The sequence below is a fragment of the Podarcis filfolensis genome, assembly GCF_964270895.1.
Source record: "Podarcis filfolensis genome assembly, chromosome: 3".
Taxonomy (NCBI): Eukaryota; Metazoa; Chordata; class Lepidosauria; order Squamata; family Lacertidae; genus Podarcis; species Podarcis filfolensis.
The window spans coordinates 83,530,683-83,555,522 of NC_139606.1; the positions used below are offsets into that span (position 1 = coordinate 83,530,683).

At 42.2% G+C, this 24,840-nt stretch overlaps 2 protein-coding genes across 6 annotated transcripts in view; one reads left to right on the forward strand and one right to left on the reverse strand.

The window, feature by feature from the left end:
* Positions 1–1,386: 1,386 nt before the first annotated feature.
* RSPH9 (radial spoke head component 9) lies at positions 1,387–19,542 on the forward strand. Of its 3 annotated transcripts, XR_014545736.1 has the most exons (6): positions 1,387–2,051; positions 3,358–3,517; positions 4,642–4,771; positions 5,545–5,691; positions 17,625–17,733; positions 18,867–18,972. XR_014545736.1 is itself a non-coding variant. In XM_083604609.1 (5 exons), the coding sequence occupies exons 1-5, from the start codon at positions 1,633–1,635 to the stop codon at positions 18,839–18,841; spliced, it is 861 nt and encodes a 286-aa protein (XP_083460735.1). In that variant the 5' UTR covers positions 1,387–1,632; the 3' UTR covers positions 18,842–19,542. The 3 variants fall into 3 exon arrangements, 2 of the variants coding, with proteins under 2 accessions (XP_083460735.1, XP_083460734.1); XM_083604609.1 differs by lacking the exon at positions 17,625–17,733 and having other exon boundaries at positions 18,837–19,542; XM_083604608.1 differs by lacking the exon at positions 17,625–17,733 and having other exon boundaries at positions 1,389–2,051; positions 18,867–19,542.
* A 1,576-nt stretch (positions 19,543–21,118) lies between these two features.
* MRPS18A (mitochondrial ribosomal protein S18A) overlaps positions 21,119–24,840 on the reverse strand; it is a 30,521-nt gene continuing 26,799 nt past the window's right edge. For all 3 annotated transcript variants that reach the window (XM_083604638.1, XM_083604636.1, XM_083604637.1), the window contains exon 6: positions 21,119–21,536. In XM_083604638.1, coding sequence (XP_083460764.1) covers positions 21,392–21,536 — 145 coding nt within the window. In that variant the 3' untranslated portion in view covers positions 21,119–21,391. The remainder of the gene's footprint in view (positions 21,537–24,840) is intronic.

The following is a 24,840-nucleotide window of genomic DNA, read 5'->3' on the forward strand; positions in this document are numbered from 1 at the left end:
TTTCAATGAAATCAGAAAAGTAAAGCTAATAAATAAAAATACAAATAAATAATCTTTTTTAAAATAAGGGAAGTCTGGTCCCACTGCATTGGCTTTCAACCAGTTTCTGGGCCCAATTCAAGGTACTGGATTTGACCAATAAAACATTAAAACAGCCCAGGACCACAACCCCTCAAGAATAACCTCTCCCCATATGAACCAACTCGGACCCTCTGCTCATCCATGTGAAGCCCTTCTTCCTGTGCCCTCACCACAAGAGGTGTGGAGGATGGCAACATTAGAATGGGTCTTTTTTTGCAGTAGCTCCCTACTTGTAGAATGCTCTCCCTAGGGAGACTTGCCTGGTGTCATCATTATATATCTTTAGGCACTAGGCAAAAGCTTTCCTCTATAACCAGGTCTTGGGTCTTTAACTATCTGTGGTCTTTTAGAAGTGGGTGAGTTGTTTTTAACGTATTTCTCTTTCTTCTTGGGTTTGTCTGTTGGTAGGTTTGTTGGTTGTAAGTTGCTTTGGGTTGCTTTAGGCAAGATAAAGCAACTAATTTAATAAATACAGTGGTAACTCGGGTTACAGATGCTTCAGGTTACAGACTCCGCTAACCCAGAAATAGTACCTCGGGTTAAGAACTTTGCTTCAGGATGAGAACAGAAATCGCATGGCGGCGGCACAGTGGCAGCAGGAGGCCCCATTAGCTAAAGTGGTGTCTCAAAAACAGTTTCAGGTTAAGAACGGACCCCCAGAACGAATTAAGTTCTTAACCTGAGGTACTACTGTAATAAATAAAATAAAATAATAAAAATAATAATTAGGTAAGCAACTTCTGTAGTGTGGTGTAGCGGTTAAAGTGTCAGACTAAGATTTGGGATACTAGGGCTCACTTGGCCATGAAGCTCACTTGGTGACCATGGGTGAGCCACTGACTCTCAACCTAACCTCAAAAGGTTGTTGTGGGGATTATATGAGGAGGGGGAGAACCATGTATGCCACCTTGAGCTAACTGGAGAAAAGGTAGGATATGAATAAAACAAATAACCATGTACATTTTAAACAATGTGCATTTAGCTATTAAGTTACACATATTTTGCACAGCCATACAAAACAGAGTTCAGTCATATCATCATTTTTTCAAACACAGTATTTTGGTTTGTTTGCATGGAATAAGTGAATTGTCGTTTTTCCAAAAAGGGGGAGGGGAATCAATTGCTGAACCATTAATACCCCTCCATGGAAAACTTCATACATTTCCTATGTTCCTCAAAGTGAAGAACATTTGCTTATTCACCACTGCAACCCTTCCCAGACTCCCATGTCCAAATATTGCCTGTTTCACAGCATCCTATTTGTTCCATGTGTTCAGCAGGGCTTCCTCTGGAGCAAGTGTGCTTCTTCACTCGATATTATTCTGGGTGCCCTAGATATTGTCGTTGCTTTTTAACCAGGCAGCAATTCCTCAAGCAAAGCTTTCTGGCAACCCGGCGTCGCCGCGGCGAGATCGGAAAAGCTGCGCCTGTTGAACTTTTGTCCGCCGCGCTCCTGTTAAAGGGGAGGACGCCAAGTCGAAGGGGGGGCGCGTAGCAACAGCTTCAGCTTTCACTGCAGGCCCCGTTTCTAGGGCATTGGGCTCGTGGGCTATGAAAGGTTTTTGGCCGGCTGCGAGGGGGGCGGGGCAAGCTGAGAAGCTGCCTTCGAACGCCGAGAGGGGGCCGAGGCCGACCTCTGACCTCACGTCCAACGCGGCGCCTTGGAGACGGTTGCCCGGCAACGGGACGCAAGCGTCGGGGCCTGCGCTCTCTGGTCCCTACCGCCAGCCAAGCCCGGCGGCCATGGATGCTGAGACGCTGCCCTACGCGCTGGACCTGGTGGCGAGCAGCGGCGTGTGCCTGAGCCCGGAGAAGCGCGCGGCCCTGCGGAACTCGCTGCTGCTGGTGCGCCGGGACTACCGCTTCGAGCAAGTCCGCCTGTGGGGCCGCATCCAGGGCACCCGAGGAGCCTACTACATCGCCGAGGGCGTGGGGCCCGACAGGGCGGGGGCCAGAAGCCGCCTCTACAGGTGGGCAGCTGGGCTCGCAGAAGATGGACTGCGGTGAAATAGGGCAGGTGAAAAAGCGGGGAGGGAAGGGGGGGAGACATGGCTCCAGCAGGTTGCCCGTCCTTGTCTCCCCTTTATTCCTGTGCCTTTAATAGCTGCTTCCCAGGTAGAGGTTTGCACAGGTGCGCTGAAGGATTGCGAGATGCCCCCAAAGTGTCAGCTGTCAGACTTTTCAGCAGGTCAAGCTTTTCCCAGCAGCACCGCGCTAGAAACCCTAATCTCACAGTCATTGATTCAAGCCCCACATTGGGTGAAAGATCCCCCACATTTCAAGAGTTCGACTAGATGATCCTCGTGGTCCAACTCTACAGTTCTGTGATTCTAATGGTGAGCCTTAGTTAATCACAGCCGCTTTTTAAAATCCAGTCAAAACATTAAGTTCAAGTCAATGGAACAGAATTCAGGTCATGAGGGGACAGTAATGTCTACAAGCAACATCCTCCTGATGCCTTGTAAAAAAATGTGTGTGACAGAGGGAGTGAGGTTGATTTTAAATGGCAACATAGGCAGAGAGGGCAAGTTAAACTCTAAATGACAGTTAACACTTGTGGAACACTTCTGAGTGTTCAGAGCACTTTGCAGGCATTATCTATTATCTCCATATTGCAGACAGGGCAACTGAGGCTGAAAGAGTGACTTGCCGAAGGCCATCTAATGAGTTAATGGCATAGGCAAGAGGTGACCCATGAACTTCACAGCGCAGTCCCTTAACAATACATTCCTATTTAGAAACTAGTCTCATTGAGTTCAGTGTGTCATACTTCCAGGTACGTTTGTACTGGATTGTAGTCTTAGTCACTATTTAAAACCATTTTCTTACTGGCAGTGGCCACTTTGGGGCATGGAGCTACAACGCGAGGAAGCTGTTGTTATTGTTTTTTTTAAACAAAGTTGTTTTGCAAGGCAAGGGGCATATTCAGCAAGAGATTCATCTTTTGTCTTTTGCATGTCCCTGCTTTATATAGCACCCTAGCTTGGTAGGAATTCTGACCTGATCCTTTATGAGTTTGCTACTCTCTGTTTAGTTTCGCCCTCAGATTTAGAAGCCATTCTGCCTTTCCTCCTACCTATTTCAAGTGGCTTCCCCACTCCTCCTTCACACATTGTGGTGCCATGAAGGGGCAGTTGGTTTTTATCTCTGCTTGCCACCTGTTCTCTTGCTTGTTTCTGTGAGATCTTTCAGTAGACCTCCAAATGTCTGAAAACATGAGTTTTTTTGCCAGTAAAAATATGCTTTACCCTTTTATTATGTATGTGTGAATGACAGCTTGAATTGTGTGGAATGGAGCCTTCTGCCACCTCCTAATGAGGAATTTACTGCACTGACTTCAGTGCTAAAGGGACGTTTCCAAGGGGATCCATCCTATGAATATGAACACTATGAGAAGAAAGAAGAAGGTGAGAGACCATATGAAGAGGAAGCAACAGTGAGTACATTGCAGCACCCCTGGGATCCCATCACCTAATGCTCACAATATATTTTTTCACAATTTGCACTTCTGCTTTTTGGAAGTAAAATTTTTCCCTAGTTTTCTAGGAATGCAGAACAATATGATATAATAATGACATAAGACTACTAACATTTTTGTGTTGTTTCATTTTTGTTTTGCTAGTGTAGGAATTTAATATTTGGAAATTTTTTTAATTAGGTACCAGAGATTTTAACTGGAATTTCTTATAAACCTTTCTTATCCATTTAACATATCTGGTCCTTGGAGCTCACTGGGCTTGGTGCAGGCAAAATACTAAGTTAAAAGGCTTAACAGAAGCTTTTTATAAACACATACACAAACACACCTGCACTCAGCTTCATATAGATATCACACAGGCATATAAAGAAAAGATACAAAAGAGCTAATTCCTATGTTCCAAGGTTGGAATGGAAAGGTAGTAGAAGTTAGAGGTACCAGTGGCGACCTGCTATCCTTTATCCACCCCAGCAATCCAGCTACATATTCACTAGAATTTGTCAAGAGATTCATGCCAAGCTTCTTCTCCCTCTATCCCTTTTTATACAGTTCTTGTAAAACATTGAGGTTCCATAAAAAGTAATGTACCCCACTCCACTACCCTGCTAGTAATCTAGCCTTCCCTTTCCCTCCACATTTGACTTTGGCCTACACCCCAGATGTATCCCATATGTATGAGCTGAATATTCCAGCAAGTCTCTATATACTTATTTCCCACTTCTCTCTCTGTGTGTCTCATGTGGAACACATACATACATGTGCTGAGTACCTTCTCAGTTGAACCCTAATCTCACTTTCCTGTACTCCTTACAGCTGGTCCCTCTTTTCCTAATCTTGCTGTAACCTAACTGCAGGCTGTGGTTCCTGTTTTGACGCAGCTGACTTATTGTGTGTGTGTTAAAACAGCATCTGTCTGAAGCCCCAATGCCATGTAATGAAAATAAATGTATTGGCGTACGTTTCTCCTATGATAGATGAAGGGAATATATATTTTAAGTTTGTAGGTGCATGATTCTGTTCCAGTTTTCATTCTAGTATGTAAAACTAAGGTGGCTTTTCTTAATGTTTGCTTTTTTCTAAAGAACTTGATCAAGGAAGAAGTTCGTCTTGTATCTGCAATAGATCAGATAGATAAAGCAGTGGGTATTGTTCCACGGGGTGCCTATATAAAGTCACCACTGGGACCTGTGCATGAAAACAGAAACTTTGAAGGTAAGTCATAACTCTGTCTTTGAACACAAAAGTAGCCACAAACAGTTATTTCTTCCATATTTGACTTGGTGGCAAGGGTCTCTGCTGCTACAGTGAGCTGATGGGAAATAAGGGGATGCACACATCGGCATAAATTAAAACAATAGAAATACTTAACCAATCACTTCGGTTCTGCCCTCCCTAACTGAGTCCTGCCTCCGCCCCCAAATCCTGGCTACGCCCATGGATGCACAACCAGAACTATTATTTGTTCCTTCTTGGAGCAACAACAGCACTAAAGTAGGAAAAACCATATTTCAGTTCATTTTTTGCACTCATGCTCTTTAGTCTTGCTAGTCATGCGAGGAAATGTTACTATGCATGACAGTGTAAAGCATCCCGTCCCTCATATGGAGGACCTTAATCATAGTAGATGTATGACAACCCTTGTACATTTGACAACATAGGCCTATCTGGAATGACTTTGATTTTGGAGCTACCTATCTCATGATCCTGTAGTGCTTTTGGTTATGGTGCTGGTTTGAAGAATGCTTCCTTTGATTTCTGGGCTCAGTTTAGATTGCAGCAGCTACCAATATATTTCCCTTGGTTCAAAGTGGGCTGCATAAAAGTAACTGATTTTCCATGGTACTGCAAGACTACCTATTTCTAGAGGTCTCTGTCTACTTCTGTGGGTTCATTTAGTGTCATCAGCACATAGATGCTTCATAAGTCTATTAGATAGTGAGCTTGTAGTAAATTGAAAGATGGCAAAGTTCTCATTAACCCAACAGGTCTGTCTTTGGTGGAGGCTAAAAAATTAAGCTCCTATTTCCATTTCACTGAGCCTGTAAATTTGAAGAACAAAACTCTCCTGGAGAAAGCTGACCTGGACCCTGCCATTGACTTCCTGGATTCACTTGAACATGATATTCCTAAAGGTAGGGAAGATGTGACATTCCAAATGCAAAATGAAAATAGTGTTGTGAAGCTTTCATATCCACTTAAGAAGTGCTATCTGCTTTTTCACTGTGTAATAATAACAATAAGCATTTATATGGAGCTTCTTAGTGCTTAGAGAACACTTGTTTCAACCCACTGCAGGTTTGTAGGTCTACAATTCCCATACCGTAGACTGTGGGAAGGACTCTGAGCATGATGGCAGTTTACCTAAGGCCATGTAGCTTTTTCATGACTAAGCTGAGCTCACAGTTTCCACTCTTGTTGGTGTGTGTGCATAAAAAAAAGATGTATGGCCTTCCTTTCAATACAATAATTTTCAAAGTGGAGAACAATCTAAATACAGCAATAAAGCACACACACACACAAAAGCATGAACCCCATAAGCAGAGCTGCTAAACCCAAATAAAATCAGATTAGGCACACCAAATAGCAAAGGCTGCCCCAAAACTAACATGCTACATTATTTCTCATAACAAAACATGATACATATAATTTGTGCATGGTCTGGTTCTTCAGATATACCAACCTTTCCAGTGGCAGGATAAAACACATAAAAACAAAAGGAGCTGTTGCATCCTTTCACTGGGTAGCTTTGTCTGTGTCTTGTGTCAGCACCCTGTTCTGCTTGAACTTTCTGTGTTTTCTCTTCATTAAAAGGGGCTTGCAGCAGCCAGTGTCCTGGTGGGCGAGATAAGGCTACTTAGAGATAGGAACATTTTTATGTGGTTTGAAGTATTTTGCAAGACCATTTCCACCCAATATTGCCTCTTATCTAAATGGGGTCTTGTTAACTCTAACCTTGTATCCTGGGCAGTCTAAGTTCAAACTTTTCTTTGATAAATCTCTTACCTTGGCAGGAGAAAATGTAACAGTTTAGGAAATGGAGGAATACACTCATTATTAAATGTGAATATCTTAGCCCCTAAGCACAATGAAAACAATTCATGTAGCTCTTATTGTTTTGTAATTTATGCTGTTTTACAGCTCCCTCCTTAAAATACTTTTTGCTTCCATATAAACATAACAGAACTACCAGAACTGAATAGAGATTGCTCTTTTGTACAAATATGACCCTTTATTATCTGCAAATTGAACATGTCAGCCCTTCTGAAGTTTCCTAACCCCTCATCAACACAAACGTTATTACCTCTCCCACTTTCACACTTTTCTTTTGCATCCTATATGCTGTTCTTGAGTTCTCATCCTCTTAATCTCTTCTCCAGAGCCCATTCCACTCAGCTTAGTATGTTGAATTAAACTATTCCATGTTGTGTATCCAATGCATCTCCTTTACCTCTAGCTACTCATTAAATACTTCCAACAGAGTTTGTGTAGAAAAGGGTATTTTAGAGTCTGTGGTGCTCAGGCTAGGATTTGGTTTATAGTTTAGGACCTTTTTTATCATGAATTTTTATATCTTTCACATAAAAATCTTTGCTGATTTTGTTACTGTAGTTAGGGCTAACTGTGTTTGTGCTCATCCATTATTTCAAAGAAGAAGTCAAAAGGGAACAACAAAAATTACATGAGTTAGTTTTTGTATTTAATGCTCCCCCACCTTTATGGCCAGTATTAGTGAACTTCTCACAGCCAATTTGCTTTTCAAAGTCATTAATCTGCTACCTTTACTTCACGAGCAGAGTAGCATGTGGCATGGCTCCTTCCTATCAGTAGGGTGGCCATTTGTCCTACTTTACAGAGTGTGGTCCTCTGTTTGTAGGGCTGTAAAGTACAAGTCCTGAATAAAGATAAAGAGCTTTAAGAGGAGACAGCAGGGACTTTGAAGTTGCTCATCTGCATTCAGTAGACTGAGCATGCAGACAGGTTACCTAGTCACAGTCTTGCTCTCTGGTGAGAGGTCTTGTATTTCTGTTTCTAAATCTGCATTATACTTCCAAATTGCTATATGCAAATCTATGGTTTCACCTTTATTTTGGCAATGCATAAGTGGTTATTGTACTTCTCAAACTCTGTGGTTCCATGACATGGGGAACCAACATGGAAGCTGCAAAGTAAGGGCTTCTACACTCAATATTTTATATAAATAGCAATGTTTGAGAATGGTGAATGAGCTTCCCATTCCAGCGCCAGAAAGTAGCAATAGCACTTGAAGCAACTTGGCTTGTCAGTAAATGCTATAAATTTGATATGGCTTCCAAGGGGTTCCTATCAAAAAATGTTTGGGAATTGCTGAATTTGATGAAGAATTGTACAGAATTTGAGAATGGGAAGCTGGAGCGAGAGAGGGAGATTATTTGTGCTGTGAACTGCATGACTGCATTCAGAACAGCAGTTATTCATCCTGCTAAATACAGAGTTTTATAAATTTGTAACACAAGGTGGCATCCAAATACAGAAATGTCTGAATAAATTCCACATAAATGCATGAAAATATCCCCCCAATATCACAATTCTGCTCATGCTCTCTCTACAGAAGTGACAGGAAAGTATAGGTATGACATTAGATTAGAAGCAGCTGCAAAAGAGAGGACTTTGAAGCAAGTGACAATGGGATAGGCACTCATATGTCTGTGAAAATGTGTAAGGCATGCCTCACAATACAGTGGTACCTCTGGATGCGAATGGGAACCGTTCCGGAGCCCCGTTCGCACCCAGAAGCAAACGCATTCAGAGGCGTCTGCGGGTCGCAATTCGCCGCTTCCTCGCATGCGTGTGATGTCGTTTTGACCGTCTGCGCATGCGCGAGCGACGAAACCCAGAAGTAACACGCTCCGTTATTTCCGGGTCGCCGCAGTGCGCAACCGGAAAATACTTATCCTGAAGCTACTTCAACCCGAGGTATGACTGTAGAGCTATGAACTCTGAAATATTAGAAGAGGTTTTAACAAACAGGTTTGCTATAAATCTTATTATTTTTCAGATACAGCAGATCACTTCATCTGAGCCTAAGCAGTTGCTCTAGTTTTGTGTGGTATACCATATTTTTCGCTCCATCAGATGCACTTTTTTCTTCCTAAAAAGTAAGGGAAATGTCTGTGTGTCTTATGGAGTGAATGTGTGGTCCCTAGAGCCGAATCGCCGGAGTGTGGCGCACGCCGTTGCCCTGCGCTCCCCAGTTGCTGGCAGCCTCCCCTTTCCCCTGAAGCCCCGAAAAGGTTTGGGAGTGGCGGGCAGGCTGTGCACCGTTGCCTTGTGCTCCCGGGCCGCTCTCTTCGTCTGATTCTAGAACCAAGATCTGATTTTAATCTTGAGCTCTCAATCTTTCATTTATAGAAATTATGTTGAGTTGTGTGATTCTTGAATTGGCCCCTAATTGGCCCTCACACATTTATGGGTATTTAAGATGAACAGAAATATAGCTCATATTATGACTATAATATACCACAGCTACGAAATGTATATCACGAGCCAGAGCCCCAACTTCTTCCAACTCTCTTGCCAAAATAACTGACGATGGTGCTCGTTGTGTCTAATTACCAGGAGTTACTATTAGGTCTTATTATACTATATTATATGTCCCCCACTGCTTCTGAGAACTATCTGTATTAGAATTATCCAACACTGGTTTCCTTTGTAGGGTTGAACTTTATCGGTACAGCATTTATTGGGGCTTTAGTATTGGGCGATGGGGCCTCTTTGTGCAAGTGCTTGGAGAAAATCCTCCAGGTTTTATGTTAGTGCTTTAATAGATGCAAAAGCCCCAGGTGCTGGGAGGATTGAAGCTAAGAGACATGAACCTGTTTTATATCCAGGCATTAGCACAACTAATTTATTCCCTTTCACAGTCCCCCTGCTCCCCCTGAAGTGATTAATCCCCTATCAAGCTCTGTCTCCAGCTATTCAAGAAGCCTGAGTCTGTAGGGTTTTTGGGGTTTTTTTTTAACAGCCCCTCGCCAGCAAGCAGACTGTAAGGCAGCTTGTTATCGGTGTGTGGTGGAGGTGGTTTGAAGACAAATGGCTGCCTATCTCCCAAGTGGCCTTGCAAAACCCAACAAAGTGCTATGCTGTGCTGGCCACCTACTTTCCCCCAGCCTCCTCTCCCTGCTAACGTTTCACAGATGTGACCTGAGCCCTCCTCTTTCATAGCTTAACACTAAGCAGCACCTCCACAGCCTTGTGAAAACTCTGAGCCCGAGAGCACTTTACCTCGCAGCCTGCCAAGAGCCACATGGGGACAAGACCTTTCAAGCTGCTTTTCTGAAATCCAAACTAAGAAGTTTATAATGGATGAGGGGGAAGTAATGGTGTCGGAGAGAAAATGATGTTACCAAGAAGGCACAGAGAGGGGGGGAGTCTGCTGGTGCTTCTCTAGTCTGTTCTTCAGTGGGGAAGGGCAGCTTTGAGAACTTGCGGGTTCAAAAGATAACAGCAGTGCAGCCTTTGGAGCTTATGCAACATGGTAGAACAGGCATAGGCAACATTCGGCCCCATGTTTTGGCCTACAACTCCTATGATCCCTAGCTAACAGGACCAGTGGTCAGAGGTGATGGGAATTGTAGTCCAAAACATCTGGAGGACCGAAGGTTGCCTATGCCTGTGGTAGAACAATCCAGGAAGCAGCCATGCAGTGAAATGAGTTGCTGAGGTATATGCTTAACCTTCTGGAGGATAAATCACTCCCCAGACTGTGTGGATAAGTTGATCTGGTCAAATGGCCAAGTTAGCAGGTAATTTGCTTGTGGGTTAATACTATTTTAGCATTGGGCTGCTGTACCAGTCACCTTCCAGCAGGAGACACTGTGGGGTCAGCCTCAGTAGGAAGAACAGAAACCCTAATCAAGTAATATGAGAAAAGTTTGGACTCTTTAGTGAAGTGAAGACAGAGAAACCAGACTGTGTGTGGTATATGCTGACCTCTTGAACTGTGGATATGGAGAGGAGACTATCAGCCCTGCTAGAGTTCGCACAACTTTCAGGAGGCTATATTGCTTTCTCTTAGTACCAGCATCTTATGTGTGTTCAGCTCAGGGTCTCCCAAGATTTTCCCTATCAAAGGCCACACACTAGGCCTGTTCGTGCCAAGAATGTGTGTCTGTATTGACACTTTTGGAGTCTGATGTTGCTACTCCTACACTGATCATAGGGTGTTCCCTCAAGGTGTGACCTTTTCTTTGGAACTGATCCTTATGAGACAATTGTAACATGAACAAGAGCCAGTTAGAATTGCTGCTTTTGACTTTCTGACCACCCACAATTTGCCCAAATTATTGGAACTATGCCTATATCTCTTGAGCTTTGCTTCTGTATGTAATGAACTGTCATACTGGGTTTTTGAGTTCAAATTGTCAAGTACTTCAGGGGTCTGGTTTATCAAGAAATCTTGGCTACTCTTCATGAAGGAGACTGTTCATTGTTTCTGAGGTGGTTTTACCATCCCCAGAGCAAACAAGGACAGGGGAGCCGAGAGTCTGTCGTGTCATTCCAGGGCATGCAATTATAGGCTTTTAATTTTACCTTTTTTACTATGTGACTTAGTTCCCGCTTCATATCTTTTTTTCCAGTTTTGTTATAGGGCTCTTGATTCTGCGTTAATAGCTGCCTTGAGACAGAACCAGGTTATATTTATTACATAAATCAGATATGGTCTAAATCTGGTTCTAGGGACTGATGAGCCTTAATGAAAGTAAAACCCTACCGCAAGAGGCTATTTTTAGGAAACCAGAAGAAAATTTAGCATAGTCAGGCTTCATAAAGCTCTATCTGCATCTATCTGGTGGAGGTTGCTTTGGAAAAGGAGACATATCCCAGCTTCCCTTTGTAAATGAGGGGAGGAAAGGTAAACGTATAGGTCTTCTTTATGAAGGAACTGTATGCAAAAACAACTTCAAAGCATGTCAGTGAAATTTTCATGCAAGCTGAGAAATAAGGATACAAAGCCCCCCCCCCCCCCGGTGTTTTCATAGCTAATCCTTTTTAAAGTTGACATTAGGGATTCACTGTTTCATAGCTCCCAGCTAGCTACCTGTGTGCTCCATTTAGTAGTGGATGGTCTGAATATTTCTGAATACCCACTGATTGACTTTTAGAAAGTACCGGTAGTTTCTCCTTGGCTGTTCTTAATATTTGTGATGAAGAACTCTTATAGTTGAGCCAGATGTTGAGATCTCAGTGATGGTCATCCTCAGAACTGCCAGTGCTCTTCTTGCATGCTGAAGAACTTTTTTTTAATTACCTGATGCAGAGTCTGGCAGTCTGACCCTGCACAATTTGTGCAAATGTTGGAAGAATTTTTCACTGTCACTGTCAGAGCATGATGCCTATCCCAGAATTAAATTGTTATCCTACCATGTGTCCCAATGCATGCCATGGTCAATACAGGATATAGTGGTTTTGAATCCAAATACAGATGTTATCAAGTTGCATTATTGGAAACTGCAGCAACAAAAATAAGTGCAGACAATAAACTGCCAGTGGATTGTAAAGGAGATTCACTAATTTGAACAACTAAGTAAGAGAAGCCTTTGGAAGCTGTCATGAGGGTTTTTTTATTTGTTATTTTTGTCCTGCTTTGTATGCTATTTATGAATTGGTAGCTTACTTTGCACATTGTATGTCTGTTTCAGACATGTCCCTCTTATTTGTACTGTATGCAATGACCTATGGCAACAAGCAAACATTTATAGTACCAACAGAACATGTGTGCCTTAGTCTTTGAGGTCAGCATGAAAATTTCAGTTTATATCTAACATATTTGCAAGTTGTTTTGGCATTGTATTCAGCAACGTATTATTCTATTGCAATAGTACCTGACAGAGATCACTGTTACTAGATTGGAAAGCTGAGATGAGAGATAAGAGATGAGTACATGGAGAACAGTAATGCAAAAGAGAGCTTCAGTGTGACTCATTGGGTAATTTTTAGATATAGACGTGGAAGACCTTGTTTCAAATCAAAGTTCAGCCATGGACTCATTGGGTGGCCTTGCGTTCAGTTTCTATCCACAAAGTAGGAAAAATAATAGTCTACTTAACAGGATGAAAGTAAATGCTTTGAAGTCAGTCATTCTATAAATCTGAAATAAATAATAAAAATTAATCAAGTACTCTGGCATGATGTAAAAGAAATAAAGAAGCAGCCATCTTATGAGCACAGGTCTATGCTTTCTGGACGGGGCTGCCATACCACCACCCTGCCCCTCCTTTTTTATTTCTGATGGTGAGAAAGGAGAGGTTGGGGTCAAGTTTATGTACATGATACAAACCGGATAAGCTGTAATGAAATTCCCATCAAAAGCCTACCCACGTTGACCTAGGGCATCTCTTTCCCCTTGTTGTGGGAAAAGGTTCTCAATCCACATCCTTCTCCCTGCTGTGTGTGTTGAATTATTAGTTGGAGGACTAATTGCCCTTGTTCAGGTTTGCCTCCTGCCCCAGCTTTTTTGGAGTGTGGCCAATTAAGGCGCTTCTGCCCCAGCACTCTTGTCACATTTCATCTCATTTCAGTTTCGATCCCTGTAGTTCTGGAACTAATCTTTATATGTTTCCCATACATGTGCACTTCCTCCTACCAGAATTGCTGTTTTTTGTTTTTTAAAAAATATTCCTTTCTTAATAAATACTGAATTTGTACAATTCTATCCCTACTCATCTCAACAAAATCTATCATATGTCTGATTCAGATGTAACGGGAAACCATGGTTTCTTATAACTCCCATGAGCTGCAGCAAGCCTTGAGCTGTGTGCTCCCTTCTCCTCTTGCATGCCAGAAGGGGACACAAATTGCAACTTCTAATTTTAAACTAATCAGTTTTCTGCAGTGTCCACAGTTGGGGTAACTGATTTGCCTAAACCAGGGTGGGAATCCATTTTCAGCCTGAGGGCCACGTGTGAATGGCTTGTATAGGTACCCCTCCCTCCTTCATCCAGGAAGCAAGATGTATCACCACAGTTCAAGAACAGGCACAAGCACTTGCAGAGGGATGGGGCTTGGAGTAGGCAAGCAACTGCTGGAGGGCTGAAGAAAGAGGACTGGAAGGCTGCATTCAGCCCATGGGTGTGAGGAACATAAGACACCATCTTACACGGAGTCAGACCACTGGTCTATTTTCCACAGTATTATCTACACCAGGGTTTCCAAACTTGGATCTCCAGCTGCTTTTGGACTACAGTTCCCATCATCCCTGACCACTGGTCCTGCTAGCTAGGGATGATGGGCGTTGTAGTCCAAAAACAGCTGGAGACCCAAGTTTGGTAAACCCTGGTTTACACTGACTCATAGCTGGTCTCTATGGTTTCAGGTGAGGGACATTCCCAGCTGTGCCTGGAGATGCCAGGGATTCTTCTCCATCCTGTTAGTCATCTGTTTATCCCAAACGTCTCAGTGCATCCCCCCCATCACTTTTCAAGCGACAAAAAGTCCCATTAGGTTTTTTTTAAGTGGATTAGTTGTACTACGGCAAATAACTTTAACCCACTCTTAACTGTTCAAACCTAAAGTTCTGGTATACCTCTGAATCCCTCCCACAAAACAGTGATAGTCTGGAGGTACCCTCAGAAGGGAAAGCGACCGATCCCCTTCTTGTGGGGACAAAGAGTGGGCTGGAACTGCACAGGGGGAGCAAAGAGGGGATCATTCCATCTGGCAAGTCAAAATGCTTGCCTAATGTTTAATGTTGGCAAGAACATGTTGGGGGAAATGGGAGTAGTTAAAAATCAAAGTGCAACTGTATATATGGATGCGAGAGAAGTGATGTAGTTAATTCTGTTGCAGTTGTTTTAGCAGGAGAACAAGGAGCAGAAAAGGATGTATGCGAACACAGCCATAGCCATACGATGCTTTGTGAATAGTATCACCTAGATATAATAGAGGTGTCACTGTTTTTGTTTCCCTAATGCGGCCTTTTGGAACAGGCAGCTTTTACCAGCATTGAAAACTGCTTCTTCCCATCCCCACCCCTGTTCTTTGAAATACATCCAAAACAGGAGTGTTATGGAAGAGTAGATTTGAAGTGGATCAGCTCTGTTGTTTTAAGGGCCTCTCATTTTACAGTTAGTAGATCAAGCGTCTTCACTGCCTGCATATCATAGAGGGCCCAGGTCAGAGCCCAGACAGACATGGGGGATGAGAGTGGATACAGTGGCAGGCTGGAGAGAAAGCAGAAGCCGAGGGGAGGGAGGTTGACGTTTAAAACACAGGCACTAGGGTCCTGGCAGTTGACAGAGGGCCATCGAGGAGTCAGTGGCTGGTTGAGCAGACAAGCTTTCGGAGCAGTGTCTTGTTTGGGAAATGGTTAAGCTCCTCCTCAGCATTCCCACCCGTATTTGGCAGGGTGAAGGTTGCAGCCTGCTCCAGAGGGGGAATGGGAAGCTCCAGATCTTCATCCAAAGGATATTTTTCCCAGGCTCTTTCCTCCCACACAGACCTGACAGGCAATTTTTTTTCAGTCCAGACAGTATTTGGCTTAAGCTAGTTCTGGCGGGTGCAGCTTAAAAAGCAAATTATGGGGTTTATAGTTATTTGAAAAAATAACACAGTAACTGTGCAAAGCTTTTCTCATGAACGTGCCATATGCCGGATCTCTGATCCTTAGTGAATGTCATCTTCACTGCTGCTGAAATACTGTTGGAGCCACACCTCCTTGTTCACTGCCTCAGCTGGTGTCTTGCGCTTGCTGCTATGGGCTGAGCTCTGCCCACCAAAGTTTCTGACTGGGATATTGACAACAGAGGCAAGAAAAGTATCCCCTTCAACCATAGATAACATTTATGTGCTTATTTAAAATAAAAGTTGTGCGGCTACAGGAAATAAAGGAAGCCTTAATTTTGGTCATAATCCAGCTAAATTGTGATTAAGTCTTTTTGAAAGTTGCAGCTCACTTGTTCCTTTGGTTTCATTGGAAATGCAGTACAGTCTTACAAATGTTTATTTGGAAGTAAGCCCCACTGTTCAGTGAGGCTTCCTTCTGATTAGGCCCAATCCTAAACATACTAGGGAGTAAACCTCACTGAATGCAGTGGAGCTTAATCCTGCAAAAACATGCATAGCATTATGCTCTCAGTCATGCTTAATTTTTTTTGTTAACTCATTATGAGAACAAGATACATTATGTAGCATTAGTTGACAATTCTGTTACATCCTAGGGTATGAGTTTCTATTGTACATAACACCATAAAAGCTACTTGAGATTTTACTGTACGTAATGGAACATAATTTTGAATCCGAATTTAATACTTCGTTTTCTTATAGGATAATTTATGTCTTGCACCTTCTGCCCTAAAAAAGGCCATCAGATAGATCTCCCAATTATTCTGTTAGAACAGCCATGCTACTAAACCCCTAGTCATTTACTGTACTACGCTGCAGGGTTGTTTTTTACCTGCCTGCCTGCTTTTTTTTTTTTTTTTTTACTAAAGTCCTCTTGTGAATAAAAAGCAAGTAAAAAATAATAATAACTAGCAGTCTAGAGGAAGCATAGCAGCTACCATACTTCCTCCTCTACTCCCCATCGGTCTGTCCATTTTCTCCCCTGCTCCATTACTAGAGATCCTCATAGGAAAGGGCTCCTTTTTCTTTTTCACAGGAAAGGGCAATTGGAGCCAGCTCCAGCTTCTGTCTCCATTTGCTGGAGCGTATCATGGCCTCAAATAGCAGACACAGACAGAGTATCAATGATACTTGTGCAGAAGCTGACCGGGCTGGCGAAGCAGGGACCTTGCTTCATCAGCCTGATCACTTGCCTTGAAAAAATTCCATGCATTTGCCTCTGTGAAATTCCTGGGCGCCAATGGTGATCAGATGAATGGTTAATACAATTCTGTATTAAAAACAATAATCCTGCCTTGCAAAATTACAGACAAGAACTCAAAAAATCATTGTCTTCCAGGAGTTGCATTGAATTGAGGCCTTTAGTGCTTTTAGCACCCCAGCTTTGTGTTTTGCTATGTAATTTTGTGTAACAAAATAGGTAAGAGGTTCCGTGAATAAATTGCACCTTAATTCACAGCCTGATCTCTTCATGGAAGAAATTTTATAGAATTGAGAACGTAGCACAAATGTTCCCAATTTTGCCTCGTGAAGCAATGTGTTGATTACAACTAAAATGGTGGCGTGCGCAGAGAGTGACTCATTTGGGATAGTCCGAGTCTCAATTCGGCTGCTCAAAACAGGAGAAATGGGACATTGTGGTGGGTCTGAAGTTTGATTGGCAGGTAACAAGGGGAAAAGCAGTGCTCTTTTACGCAGTCCTCTTGTTGGAAAGGCAGCTGCTTTGTGCAACAGCTGCAGTTTCTGAATGGCCTTTAATGGCAGTCCCAAAGAGGATGTCCCAAGGAAAGTGTGTCAAGGAAATCATTATAGGAAAATATGGCTTGCTGGCTGGGGTTGTGCTGGAGAAGATGCATCAAATTGGCCTTCAGATAAGAAAGGAGAGCACCCCTGCCCATTGCTGCTCTTCCAAGTGTCTCTGATATTTATCTTAAAGCTAAGTTGGGATAACACACCTTTCAGTCTTCTTGCTTCCTGAACATTTCTTTTGCTATATGAACTACATGTAGCATCAAGCATTTGCCAAAGCTGACAAGCAGCTTTTCTGAATTAGCTCTGTCATCAAGTGAGGATTATCATCTGTGAGTCTTTTTCCTTTCATTGCAGTATTTTGATGGTTTTAGGTTACTGTCTCCCCCAAACATCTTCTAGCCTCATGGAACCAAATCTGCTTTAATACTCTTGCTTCTCAGGCTGTCATTTCAGGAACTGAAATACTCAGCAAGCCATTGAGCAGCTGATTATAGTAGAAAGTTCATTTTCACATTGTCTCTTAACCTTCTCTGCAGCACCAAAGCATAATTAATATTGAAGGTAATCCCTTTACTGCCCCAGTGCACACTTCCTCCAAAGGTGGAAGCAAATTAAGACTCCCAAGGAAAATTAACTCTTCTATAAACTACTTCCAAGCTGGAAGCTCTGTAAAGTTTCTCTGTCATTCACTTTCCTCTTGCTTTCTTTTCCTTAGCTTGTCCACTGGCCAAATTTCCTTCCTGATACAGGCAATCGGAAAATGTGTTCCAAAGTTGCATTTTAGCCTCAGGATAATAGTCTCTCAAGTCCCAAATCAAAACATAGTAGGTGCATTGATTTCAGTTGATCTATGCAGTGTATGACTAATGTTGGCTATTGACAATTAGGATAGCTAGCCCACATGTAGTCTTGCGTTAGGTGGAGCGCACCCCCCCCCCAAAAAAAAACCAGGATGAAGAGCTGCATGCTTAGTCACTGCCCCTAAAATGCCTCATGCAGTAGCTGCGGCTCACACTTATCAATGGAGCCGGGGGGAAATGAACAGCTATTGGCTCCCATTTCCTAAACAATTTGGTATTCTCAATCTGACTGGAGCTGCACATAGTTCTGCGTATCAGTAACTTTGCATGTAGAAACTTTCATTTATTAATTTATTTATTTTTACTATGTTTTTATACATGCTGGAAGCTGCCCAGAGTGGCTGGGGCAACCCAGTCAGATGGGTGGGGTACAAATAAATTATTATTATTATTATTAAGCCAATGTGCCCCTCATGCTGCCGGTGGTTGGCCCTGAAGGCTTTTACCACTAGAAATCAAATAGGCTGTAAGGTGCAATGCTTGTCCTTTTGGAGCTTCTCTTTGGAATAAATCTGATTACTGTACACCTTCCTGATATTATGGGAAGGGCCTTAGCAGACGGTCCTGCCTTCAATCAGACATTCCTAGGTAAGGCTGGGAAAGACTCTAGGTTGTATCCAACTAAGTCTTACTAAGAGAGAATCACGGCAAGTCTTAGAATGAAAAGGCAGAGCACAGAATCCTAGAATTGCAAACTAAGTCATCTAGAGAGGTTACTTACCTGTGCTAATATAATAGAGAAGCTGAACATCGCTCATTAGCAGACCTTGCTTATGTCTTCAGCCTCAGGACTTAATGATAAAAAGGTTATCATATGATAACTGGATCTTACTAGCATTATTTGCTTGTTATTTTGTGGACCTGGGACCTCATGCTGCATACAAAGGTAGCAGCTACATCAGGGGGTAATACACAATTACATTGGTCTGTTTACTTGTGTAATTAACTGAGCCAAGAATACAGTAGTCTGTACTACAGCTAAGTCAAGCTTGTTCTAGTGCCAGTGTTCACTGAACACATATGATCCTAGTTTGGCTTATCACAGAAAAGCTGTCTTTGTCAATTAGGATGAAATCCAGCATCCTATTTTTATGCAGGGTCCTGGAGCATCCAATTTGAGAGGGGAGGCAGAGTGGTAGTACTACGAAGTTTGCTCTGGCCTGGACTCACATTCTACCATGTCCCCAATACTAAACAACATGGCTACATCTACTTTGGCAACGCAGAGAAGAACCTGGACCTGCCCTTCATGCTATGAATAACAACACAAGGCTGAAAATGGAAGAGATGCCTTGTACTAATTTTGTATTTGAAACTGGGCATGTATTTTTGCTTTAATAGATCAGCATGAAATCAGTCTAATGTGTTAGTGAGACCATATTTTAAAATATTAAGTAGATCAGCTGTGTGCCATCTAGCTTGTAAGCCAGTTGTATGTCTACTCCTTCCCTCTAAATTATGTCAGTCTCCTTAGAGTGCAGCAAGACCAGTACCACAGAAGCATTATTGTTGGTTCACTTTTGTTTTACTTTGTATTTATGTACTTAAACATTGATTTGGCAGGGATTGTTTGTTTTGGTAATACTGATTTATTCTGCATTTGTTGAATTGTTGATTTTTGTCATTTGAATTTACTAACATGTTCTGTAATTTGTATGTTTGTATTTTCAATGTTTTGATTTTTTTGAATGTTTGGTGTGAGCTGCACAGCTCATTGTGGAAAAGCAGCATATAAGTAAACTAAATCATCAGTAAACACCTTTTGATAAATTACCATATGCACTTGCCATATGTACTCATTCCCTGCAGGGCTCATATTCTGTCTCCATTACTTTACAAAGGAACTGGAAATAAGAGACCTCCTAGGATTAGGAAATCAGGAATCCTAATTGTCGGTTTGCTATCCAGGCACATGAGCTATGTAAACACAGAAAATGAAATTGTTTTGTGGTATAAAGTGTTACAGATGGTTATGCATAGTCTACAAGTCTAGTAGGACACACGAGTGATTTCTGGTTTGACTATTTGCTCTGGACTCCAACATTTCCTTTAATTATGCACACTTTCTAAACACACATCACTTTTCCAATTGCACCAACAAAATCAGGCTGTAGTACAATCATTCTTCGTGTACAGTACTTCAGAACTTGATACTTTATGGACATTATTTTTGCTTTAAGTATACATTATATTGGGCTGACTGCACATATTCACAGATTCCATAAGTTGCATGTATTTCTGAGATGTAATTGTGTGTGAAAATGAAGTTTAGAATGCACAGGTATTCTATAGAAGGTTTCACTTCAGGTAATCTGAATCCTATCTTTACAGAAGCATTCTCTTGCTTAACAAGCTATTCTTGAAGCTCAGGATAACTGCTTTCCTACAATGCAGCATAAAAAGCCATTACAAAAATACCATTCTCTCCAGTGGCTCTTTTAGGAATGTTGCTGTGTCTGATGACTTTGGTTAATAGGTTCAGGTAGAGAGGGATTACTGTGAGCTGGTAGATCTAAAAAAGACTGCTGGCCTCAAAATAGCGGCTGCAATAAAACAAGCATTAGAGCTGAGCAGCAGAAAGACTTATGCATATTTTTTTGACCCAGAGCATTTCCCCAGCATAGAAATTGAGGTAGCCTGTAGAGGAAGTGACAACTACAGTTGTGTGATACTAGTTGCCTCACTTCTATCCAGGCTTTCCCCCATAATCACCATTTAAGGCTCCCTTGTGCATGTTTCCCAGCAACCTGGCTATAGCAATACTCCCCCAGTCTACCCCATCACCTTGAAATATTCAAAATTTTACAGGACAAAAAGTATGCAAATCATAGGCTACAGATGAAAGGTGGCATACAAATAAATAATAATAATCACAACTGAGCAAAGTTGTTTGATTTTGTCTATACTGGTTGCAGGCTGTACTGTTCCCGGAATCTCCTTTTGGTTTCACAAATATTAATCTCATTTTTGTCCTCAAAATCATAAGTTTTTCTCTCAAGGCTAAAGTGGACCTATATAACTGATCAGAAGACTGAAGCTGAATGTGTATTTATTGCATCTGTGGGGAACTACTTTGCGGTAAATATTCTTCCTAAGTTTACACATGCACTCCTGTAGGATTTTGTGGGGGGACGGGAACGGGGACAGGACAATGGGATTTTTATTCTGCTTTAATTGTCTTCCTCCCATCAGCATCATGAGCAGTAATAGACACCAGCTATTGATGTCAATTAAGGACATCACTATGGAAGGGGGGAAATCCACTTGAGCAGCAAGTTACAAATTATTTCTCTATTGTATGCGTGCAAGAGGTTGAAGCTACCCAAAGAACTGAAACAGTACACAGCACTAGGAGTTGACCCAAGAGTTTAATTGGGATTTAAATAAAGGAAGATAAAGTTTTGTTATCCTGAAGCAACATCTATTGCATTATCTTTCAGTTAAATGACAATTCTACTTAGCCATTAAATTCCCTCTTTTCTGAAAATTCCTGTATGCTTCCAGAGGAAAAATGTTCATTTGGCTCTTTCCAGAGCATCAGACATAAAAATACCTGTAATGGATTGACAAATACTGAGCCACAACTATTGTAATTTGCTGTCAACACTAGCTCTATACCATCCTAGTGGTTAAAACGAAGAGGTTTTGACCCATAAGTAACATTATCACGGAGTATAGGGTGCGATATAGGCATGGGAACCTTGCACCACTTGTGTCCCTTGTTCCAAATGGGCCGCACGGATTTGATAGAGTATCGGGTAAGGTACCTGTGAAGAGAAGCAGAAAAGAGGTCATGAGTGACTCACAATTGAGAAAAGGTCTGACATCCAGGGGTTCTCACTTTCATTTGTACAAGAGTGAATGCTGGGGCACTATGAAGCATAGTGCAATAATCTTGGTGTTTTATTCTAATGGGTTTTTGACAAAAAGAAACTGAACATCTTGGAGCAAGTGGGCTGCATCTCTTAGTTGTGACAGCGGGTGCAACTCACTGAAGCTGCGCATACCCAGAGCTGCTTGACTCAGCAGCAAGTACTTTGGCAAGGACCAGTGTAGCTTATGACAGGATAAATGCAGCTCCTGTTCCCCTTCCCTACTAGCTGTTGTTATACAAGACCGGCTTGGGGCATGTACAGTGTTTCTGAATCATGATCACTCACCCTCTTCTCCATTTCAATATTTAAAATAGATCAGACACAGATACAGACTTAAGCCTCTGGCAGGTTCCAATTCTGACTGGCTATAGCTGGATGTCAGGTTTTTTTGACTGCATCAAAGGCCAGTTTCAAATGTATTCATCCCGTTTCATCTTTTTGGGAAGACCCCAAGCTCTACAGAGTCATAAGCTGCAGGCACAAGACAACTACATAATAGGCCAGATTCATTAGAGAGTCTCCAAAGGAATTAAGTCTATTTTCCTAAGAAACTAGGTTAAGTTTTCTTTCTGCTTGGGAATAAGAATTTGGCAGGAGAATGTATTTTCACACATGCCTATAAGAGACTATAGTGAGGCTCTTGTAGGATTCCGTTTGATTTGCTAGTGTTGGAAACAGAATCTGCAAAACAAAGAGGTACAGCTCGAAAACTGATGTTATGTGAGTCTGGTTGGCAGTGTCTGTCAACACCCTGGAAGCAGCATTCTGCACCAATTTCAGCCTCCATTTTCAAGGGCAGTCCCACATAAAGTATATTGCAATAGCCAAACCTGGAGATTAACAAAGGGTGGATTATTGCAGCCATGCTTTCTCTGCTCAGGAATGGACACAGTTGGCAAGTCAGCCATATAGCTGAATGCAGGCACTCCTAGTCATTGTAGCCACCTGGCCTCCAAGTATAAAGGTAGATCAAGGAGTACCCCACTTACTCTTTCAAGGGGAGTGTAACCCTATCCAGAACAGATTGTCTTTCCAACTTCTGGACCCCAGAACAGAAGTCCCCCACTGCTATTGGAAATTGTCCTGGAACATTACCACTGTAATACTGAGCCTCCAATGCCCAACCCTCAGAGCTGTTTCAAGAGGTCAATTGTATCAAAGGCAGCTGAGAAATCAAAGAGAATCAACAGGGTTGCACTCTACTTGTCTCTTCCCCAACAAAGGTGAACAGTTAGGGCTACCAAGAAAGTCTTGGCACTAATTCCAGCCGTGAATCCAATCCAGACTGAAATGGATCTAGAAAATGTGTCCTCCAAGCATGTGTGAAGCTGAGCCACCACCACCGTCTCCAGAACCCTGCCACAAAAGGGGATGTTAGCAACTGGGTGAGTTGTCCAACACTTCAGGGTGCAGAAAGGGCCTCTTAAGCAGGGAGCAACCCCTGCCCAACTATTTAAAACAGCCTGACACATCAACTCAGGAGGCATTTACCACTCCCAGCACGCACCCTCTAGCTAGCTTTTATTAGTCTTGATTGGCAAGCCAAATACATTCAAGCAGCTTTCCCACGTTCTCAGGCTGCAAATACATGGTGGTTGAGATCATTTTTACCATAAGCAACTAGTATTTTGGTTTTCAATCTACATTAACACAATTGTCATTTATTTATTTGCAAAACATTCTATACCACCAACCTTTTAAAAAGGTGGTAAACAACATGAAAGCCAACAATAAAATTGCATTGATAAAATACAGAATACTTCCTTAATCAATAGATCAGCCAAATGCATCAAAACAGCAGGGAAAGCCATTCTGTAAATGGTTTAGGGGTGCTGGTCTATCAGCATGGTGGTGGAGAACTACTTTTCTTCAGTGCAAGCAGTTGGGATTGGGGGAGGAGAGGAAGCAGGCTAGGTTCTTATGTAGTCTTGCAAGAGCACTAAAGCACTAAAAACATGACCACAGTGTAATTTGCACCACTAGACCTTGGCTCAGTCCAAAACTGGACCAGATCTGCTGCTTCTCTGAAAAAAATGCAACACTGCTGAGCACACAACTCTCTGGTGAGCAGTAACATGGTCTTATGACCCCAGTATGCCCCCTCCATCCCTGTGGTTTGGTCATCCTGTCTTCGTTGCACCATGCAAATTTAGATGTTAAGTGCTTTGGGCAGATCCTAGTGTAATTTATTTGATCAGTGAAGTGCCGAGCAAGCATTGGGGGCCTGTAAAATGGTAATGAAATCTCAACAACACCAAGTAGTTATGGAACATACAAAAACCTCTCACATTAATCCAGCATTTTTCACAACAAAGGATCCCAAAGAGCTTTTCAAACCAAGTGAAAAAACAGACTGCATTCAACACTGTCAAGCTTCAGAAACAAAACAGCTTCCAAAATGAAGCTCAGCAATAACCCTCTATCCTCAGCACACGGCAATAGCTAGTATTACAGGTCCATTAGTGCAGAAGCCACTTCAGGTACAAGTCAAAAAGATCAGCAGCAAGGAATTAGCAGAAGTATTTTATGCTTTATGCAAAAGGAGCACCAATTAATTTTTTTTTTAATCAGCCCAACGCATTAACTCAAACCAGCCTTTGTGTTTAATTCTGGCAGAAAAGGAGAAAGCTGGGTCTGTGGGGTCAATCTAGGAAGGACAACTGAAATTTAAAAACTCTAGTTCATTCTGGAAATGCTCTACTGGTATTTCATTGAAAGTGGGTAAATTTGTTTTACCTGAAGGCCAAACATCAATTTATTTCCCCCAAAGGCACTCAAGGTGGCACACACAGTTCTCTCTCCCATTTTATTGCTGCAACAACGCCGTAGGTAGATTATGCTGAGAGTGAGTGACTGGCCCAAGGTCACCCAGTGAGCTTCATGGCTGAGTGGGGATTTGAATCCTGATCGATAAACCCAATACACTAATCACTACACAACACTGGCTCTCCACTGGATTATAAATAAAATCCAGTGGAGACACTGCCTGTTCACTTTAACGGTTGAGGAGGATACCAATGTAACCTGCCAAACAACTTTTATAGGCATTTAATGGAGGAAAGGAGGCTCCTTTGATAATAAATGATCTCACTGGAAGAGGAAATCTGGAGGTACACAAGCAATGAGAGGTAGTTATGTTGAAGTCAATGGCTTAAGACATCCCTCCATTTTCAATTAGAGCCTTGGGAGGCACACA

What these genes read in the sequence shown, in the direction of transcription:
- RSPH9 (XM_083604608.1), top strand. Translation starts at nt 1,633, where the DNA reads ATGAAAGGTTTTTGGCCGGCTGCGAGGGGGGCGGGGCAAGCTGAGAAG. An exon ending in GCCAGAAGCCGCCTCTACAG is followed by an intron (nt 2,052 to 3,357) that starts GTGGGCAGCTGG and finishes TGTGAATGACAG; the next exon opens with CTTGAATTGTGTGGAATGGA. An exon ending in TGAACATGATATTCCTAAAG is followed by an intron (nt 5,692 to 18,866) that starts GTAGGGAAGATG and finishes ATTTTTATGCAG; the next exon opens with GGTCCTGGAGCATCCAATTT.